The 6,548-nt window shown below is 71.2% G+C and overlaps 2 protein-coding genes across 2 annotated transcripts in view; both read right to left on the minus strand.

Moving 5' to 3' along the window:
• Positions 1-459, minus strand: part of CLPTM1L (CLPTM1-like) — an 11,199-nt gene extending 10,740 nt beyond the window's left edge. Inside the window, exons 1-2 of the mRNA XM_012721730.1 lie at positions 357-459; positions 62-162 (exon numbers count right to left, since the gene is read on the minus strand). Of these exons, the coding sequence (XP_012577184.1) occupies positions 62-162; positions 357-459 (204 nt within the window). The remainder of the gene's footprint in view (positions 1-61; positions 163-356) is intronic.
• Positions 460-2,602: 2,143 nt separating this feature from the next.
• Positions 2,603-6,548, minus strand: part of SLC6A3 (solute carrier family 6 (neurotransmitter transporter), member 3) — a 17,573-nt gene continuing 13,627 nt past the window's right edge. Inside the window, exons 10-13 of the mRNA XM_012721731.1 lie at positions 6,344-6,444; positions 4,756-4,923; positions 3,902-3,973; positions 2,603-2,626 (exon numbers count right to left, since the gene is read on the minus strand). Coding sequence (XP_012577185.1) covers positions 2,603-2,626; positions 3,902-3,973; positions 4,756-4,923; positions 6,344-6,444 — 365 coding nt within the window. The remainder of the gene's footprint in view (positions 2,627-3,901; positions 3,974-4,755; positions 4,924-6,343; positions 6,445-6,548) is intronic.

The raw sequence follows: 6,548 nt of genomic DNA on the forward strand, positions 1-6,548 counted from the left end.
CCAGGGAGGCCACCCGCCTGCCCTCCCTTCCCCATCCGCCCGCCGTCCACCCTCTGCCCACCCATCCGCAAGCTCGGCCCGTGTGGCCACACGTGCCATGCCCACCGCTGGCGGAGCCAGGAGACTCGGTGCCGCCCCCGGGGAGCCCCGGGGCCCGGGAGACTGGGGTAGGGTCGGCAGCGCCAGGGGCGCCAGCAGGGGCCCAGCGGAGTGGCCTGCCGCGAGGCGGGCATGGGCTCAGGCCACCCTGCCCCCCTCGCTCCGCCTGGGAATCCTGACATGGGGTGCAGGTGCCGAGGGCCCCGCCTGCCCCGGCCTCAGGGTGGTTGGAGGCAGCTGCACGCTCCCGCCCCCACCTCGCCTTCCCTCAGGGTCACCGCGGTCACTGGTGTGGACGAAGCCGGCCCCGGCCCAGCGCCGGTCCTGGGAGGATGCTCCCGCCCCAGCATGGGGCTCCATGGGGGGGGGCCGGCGAGGGCCGCAGGAGCGGAGGACAGCGCTGCCCGGCAGAGGGCTGCCCGGCACGGCCCCGATTGCCGCGGGCAGCCTCGCCAGCGAGTCGCAGCCCCTGGAGATGCCCCGAGGGCCCCAGGGGGCTCAAGAGCTCGTCAGTGGCCGGGAGCCTGCAGGGCTGCCGGGCAGCCTGAGCCTCCTGAGGCCCGGCCCGCGCGTCCAGGTCCGGCTGCTGCCCACCTCAGGCCCTTTAACATCTTTCAGAATAAGTCAAGGGGTCCCGGGGGATCAAAGGCTCCCTGAGTTCCGTGAGCTGAGGGTGAGCTCAGATGTGAGCTGTTGGTCAGAGGCCCGGGGCCTGCCTGGCCCTCAGCTGGAGTCGGGGTGCCGTTTGGGGGTCTCGGTGCCTGGCGCGTGGCATGGAGTTGGGGTGCAGATGGCTCCTCTTGTGGGCCTCGCCATGCTGTGCCGAGGGGCCCCGGGCTGGTGGGGCTTGCCGTGGGGCCCCAAGAGAGGCTGCGGCAGGGACTCGGGAGCTCACTGCGACCCCACAGAGGCTGTGCTGGCGTCCTGCGGAGGCGCCCTGGGCTGCTCTATGCCAGGCTGCGCCCCCGGGCCAGGCCTGTGCCCAGAGTGCGTGTGGGCAGCTGCGGGGGCCCCGCGGGGCGGGCGCCGGCCGGCCGCGGTGTGTAGGAGGTGGCGGGAGGACTGGCCCCTCCCAGGCTCCAGACCTCGCAAAGCTGGCGGCCGCTCCTCAGGCGTGGGCGGGGCAAACTCCCCTTCATGTCCCCGCTGTGCCCACAGTCAGGCCACTGCCGGCCTCTCAGGGCCGAGGGGCGTCCAGGTGGGGGTGTCCGTGACAATTCCGGGAGCTCCTCTGGGACGGGACGCAGAAGGACATCTTTGGCCACAAAATGGACAAGAGACCCTGAGGCCAAGGGCAGGACCACGCAGGGCTCCAGTGCCAAGTCCCAGAGGGACCTGGGGCCTGGAGCGGACGCTGGCCGTGCGGGAGCAGGGACCTCGCAAGAGGACAGGGAGGACGGGACCCGGAAGCCACGCCCACCGGGTAGGTGGGGCCAGAAAACCACGCCCATATGGGCGGTACTTCGAGGACCACGCCCCCATGTGGGCGGTGCTTGGAAGACCACGCCCCTGTGGGCGGTACGTCGAACCCACGCCCCTGTGGGCGGGACCGGAAACCACGCCCATCGGGGAGAGCCCCCTGCCCGGGAAGGATGGCCGCACACCGCCCGCGGGTCCTCCACGGCTCTTTATTGTGGGCCACGCCCGGAGCTGACCACGGGAGGACGCTGGGCTGCAGCCGCCCCCGCCAGCGCCGTCTCGCGGGGCCTGACGCTCACGCCGCGGCACCGAGTTGGCACCTCTGTTCTCTGGGGAGGGGCAGGGCACCCCTCTCTGTTCTTCGAGGGGTACATGGGAGACACCCTTGCTCCCGGGGAGGGGGAGACACATCCCTGTTCCATTGGGGGTGTGGGGACATCCTTGTCTTTGGGGGGCTGTGGGGGCACCCTTGTTCTGTGGGGAGGGGTGGGGGATGTGAGGGACACCCCTGTTCCTGTGGGCGCAAAGACACCCTGTCCCTGGGGGCGCGGGGACACACGGTCACGCGGGTCACGGCTAAGGGTCTGACGACATTGGACATCACCGGCAAGGTGCCTGCCGGCCGCGAGCATGGGAGGGGGCAGCCTGGAACCCCGTGTGCAGTGCGGCGGGCAACCGGCCCCTCCTTCTCCCCGCAGGGCAGGGCAGGGGCAGCAGCAGCTGCGGGGCGGGGGCGGCCGCGTGGGGGGGCGGCGGCTGGCAGGCGCCCTCTGCCCGTCCCCGCGTCGCCTTCTGCACAATTAGACAAACACGAACTGGTTTTCTCAACACGAGCAAAGTAAACGACCCAGAAGCTACTGGGGGGGGGGCGCGGGCGGCGCGGGGTGCGCCCGGGCACAGGTGGAGGCTGCGGCGGGGGCGGGGCGGCGTCTGCGCACCTCCCGACTCGGGGCACCACGTGCGGCCCCAAGCGTATCCAGCCGTGCGGAGGTGCGAGCAGGACCTCCTTCCGCCTGGCCAGCGGGGCCTGCTGGCCAGCGGACGTGTGTCCTCCGTCTCCTCCGCAGCCGGGCGGCCTCTCTGGCTACACCAGCAGCCAGTGGCGCAGCTGCAAGGGAAGCTCGAGTTACTGGACACCGGTGGGTGCGTCGGGGAGCTGCACTTCCCGCCCTCCCTGCTCTGCCTTGTACCCCACACCCCTCCCCTGCCCCCCACAGGCCTAGAGGGAGGGTGTGCCTCCTCTCCCACCAAGACAGGAGAGCGACGGGAGCAGCTATTTTGACTCCGGAAAATGTCGCTGCCTGTCACCCTGCAGCTGCGGGGCCGCCCAGTGCCCCACGGCCACCCGGTGCCCCACGGCCAGTGGCCCCCCCCACGGCAGAGGCTGCGACTTGAAATGAGAGCGTGAGAGGGGCGGGGACATGGAGAGCGGAGAGCAGAGGCCACGCGGGTCCCACGAGGCGGAGCAGGGGCTGGCCCAGCCAGGTTGGGGCTCCGCTTTTTGGGGTGGGGGTGGGTTTTCAGGGCCCGCCAGGCCTTAGAAGCATCCAGGTGGAGCCCTGGGCCCAGCTGGGAGCAGTGGTGCCTGGTGGCACCTCCCAGGCCGCAGCAGGGCGTGGAGCCTGGGCCTGTGCTCCGGGGGGAGGCATTTCCCCAGGGAGGCGTGCAGGTCACAGGCAGGACACAGTGCCAGGGCCAGCAAACACGGGCCGCAGCCCTTTGGGGAGCCTGGGGCAGGGCGGGTGACGTGGACCGTGCAGCGGGGGGACCCCTTTCCCCACGGCTGCTGCCCGTCCCACCCAACCAGGCTGCAGGGGCATCCCCCAAGCCCCACCGCCGCCGTGCGACTGGCCCCAGAGCAAGCTCCAGCGCGTGGGCAGGGCGTGGGGCGCCCGCACAAGGGGCTTGGACCCGAGGCCCTCGGAGCAGTGGACGGATGGCTGAGCCCGCACCGGGGTCTGGGGTGAGGACCTGCCAGGGTCAGGGGGCGCCTTCCGGGGCCAGAAGCTCCGCTGGAGACAAGAAGGACCCCAACGAGACCCAAGCGAACGTCCGGGGAGTGAGCAAAGAACAAAAGTAAATTCCAAGCAAGAACCTCAGAGGACAGAGGCCACGGCCTGGCCACAGAGTCCCTGCCAGGAAGTGGGAGCCGGACAACGTCCCCCTTTGATGACAACCAGAAGACCCAGTCCCTGGACGCCGCCTGGGCCGTGTCCACGGCGCAGAGGAGCTAAGGCCCCCGTGTCTGTGACAGCAGAGCCGGCGGGGACCACCTTCCCTGCCCCCCCCCAAGCCCACAAGCGCCGGCGGTGGGCGGGCTCCCTGTGCTGGGGCCCCCTCCCCAGCCTGGCCTCTCCTCGCCGCTGCCCCGGGCAGGACTCACCGTGAACTGCCGCACCTGCCCACTGTCCACCAGCTGGTGCTCCTTCTCGGGTGCGATGGCGTAGGCCAGCTTCTGGGGGGAGACGCGCCTGTGATCAGCCCCACCCAGCACGGGAGGGGCAGCGCCAGGCGTCCCGGGCCCCGGGCTGTTGCCCGCCTCTGGGGCTCACACCCTTGCTCCGCTGCCCATGGCTCCGGGCAGCCAGCTGCCCCTGGGCCCTCAGCACTCAGCCTGCTGGGACACTGAGCCAGGTGCCCCCTCCTGGCGTCCTGTCCTCTCGGGGGCCACCCCCACGCCTCTCAGCTGGGCCCCTTCTCCCAGCATGGACGGGTCTCCCAGGGGAGGGTCCCCAGCAGGGGCCACTCAGGCCAGTGACCAAAGAGGCTGCCTGGGCTCTGTCCCCTCCAGGGCAGCGCCCTGGCCCGCACCTGCCCGCCCCAGGCCTGCCGACTCCCGAGGCAGCCCCAGGATGCCGGTGGGTCAGCCGGCAGACGGTCACTGCCCTCCGCCCTGCCTGGATGCAGCCCAGGGCGCCCCTAGAGCTGCAGCTCCCTTCCTGGCAGTGCCCCCTAGGAAGTGGGGCAGTCTTCTCCAGGGCCCCCAATGCCCTGCTCCCCAAGAGAGGCTGTCATCCTGGGGCACTCCCTGGAGCGCACACAGCCACAGGCACAAGACATCAGCAGGGACACACATGCACACACGTGCCTGCTCAGACACGGCCCTTGGCCAGCAGCAGGCCCATCTGGTGCCCCTGTGGTCAGCGGGGCAGGAGGAGGGAGAGCCTGAGTGGACCTGGGCCCTGGCCCCACCGACCTGGGGGTTCCTGACCAGGGTGGGGGGCGCCCAGCACGCACCTCCCGAAGGGTCCCGGGCAGGCTGCAGAACTTGTAGGCCGCATAGATGGGCACCATGGACATGGAGGAGGCGGCGATGGTCCAGCCCAGCGTGTTGGCCCACTCCGGGAAGACATAGGGGCCGTAGTGTGGTGGCCTGAAGGTCACGATGCTGACCACAACCACGAACTGAAACCGATGCGAGGAGGTCAGGCGCTGGGGCTCGGGTGAGGAGGGCCCAGGCGCCCGGGGGCTGCGGGCCAGAGGCTGCGCAGCCCGCATGCTCCACAGCCCTGGCCACAGGCAGGAGCCCACGGCCGCCAGGGGCGTGGCCGGCAGAGCTGGGGCGGGGCCTTCGCCGGGGGCGGGGCCGGCAGAGCTGGGGCGGGGCCTTCGCCGGGGGCGGGGCCGGCAGAGCTGGGGCGGGGCCTTCGTCAGGGGCGGGGCCGGCAGAGCTGGGGCGGGGCCTTCGCCGGGGGCGGGGCCGGCAGAGCTGGGGCGGGGCCTTCGTCGGGGCGGGGCTGAACTAGCCCTGGCCAGCTGGCCCAGGCTGTGGGGGAGGCGGCGTGTCCTTCCAGCCCTGCCTGACCACAGCACGTCAGAGGCCACCTGGAGAGGCCGGAGGGTTGGGGTGACACGTTTGACACGGCTGAGGGCGGTGGGGGGGACGGGCAGCACACTGCTGTAGGCAGAGGCTGGTGCCATTTAGGAACTGTTTCTCCCACTGTGGTGATGGCGCCAGACCAGGGCCTGTCCAGGCCGCGGTGGCCCCCAGCGCTGCGGGCGCGGCCAGAGGCTCAGCACGGCCGCCCGACACGGCCAGGGCCCATGCGGCAACTTGGACTGCAGGCGGAGAGCGGGGGACGCGCTTCTGTCTGAGGGGTGGAGGGGCCCCGTGGCCTCGTGTGCAGGGACAGGGGCCCTGGTGCAGCCCACAGCAGCTCTCGCACTGCACCCACGTGGTCCCCGGCACCGGGGGCCCTGGGGCCGTCCCGGACCCCAGCGCTTGCTGCGGGACAAGAGGTGAGCCCGTCCCGAGCCCCCTGCATCACCACCCAGGGCGAGTGTAGGGACAGGATGGGCACAGTTGGTGCCGTGGCTGAACGATGGCTCAGCAACTGCTGCTTACTGTCCTGCGTGGGGTGCCCGCCAGGCCCGCTGGGGCACAGGGAGGCCCTTGTCTCATGGGGATCTCCAGCCCTACAGGGCCGCTGCGCACACTGGCCTCAGAAGTGGCCCCAGCTCCCTGGCCCACATGCTACTAGCCAGCAGCTACTGGACAGTGAGCCTGGGCCTGTTGAGGCCCAGGGCAGTGGGGCAGGCAAGTCCCTCCTCTCCTCAGACTCCAGTGCTGGGCGCCGCTGCAGGTCTTACCCTGTCAGGGCAGGGTGGGGCCTGCTGGGTCCAGGGTGGAGTGCCCAGTGCAAGGCAGGGCAGGTCTTGGCCCCGCTGGGCAGAGGCTCACCCTGGCAAGGTCTGGTAGGGACAGCGGACACCTCAGAGGCCAGAAAGGGTCTTGGGGAGCTGCCCTCCCGGTTGAGAGAGCCCTGAACCCGACTCAGAGCCTCCCCAGGGAGGCTTTCAGGGGGGACACCCGCCAGGGCCTCACCAGCAGGAAGCAGGGGCTGACGAACTTCCAGCACAGACGCCAGTAGAGGCTGGGCCGCTGCCCGGTCATCTGCTTGATGTCCTCGCTGAACTGCCGCACACCTGGGGGCAGGCAGTACGGGTCAGACATGCGCGGACTTGCGGCGCGGCCTGCGGACAAACCCCTGCACGGACCAACCCCTGCACCGGACCTGTCCCCCAGGCCC

Source organism: Condylura cristata, unplaced genomic scaffold (genome assembly GCF_000260355.1).
Source record: "Condylura cristata isolate star-nosed mole 26May11 unplaced genomic scaffold, ConCri1.0 scaffold00007, whole genome shotgun sequence".
Classification (NCBI taxonomy): Eukaryota; Metazoa; Chordata; class Mammalia; order Eulipotyphla; family Talpidae; genus Condylura; species Condylura cristata.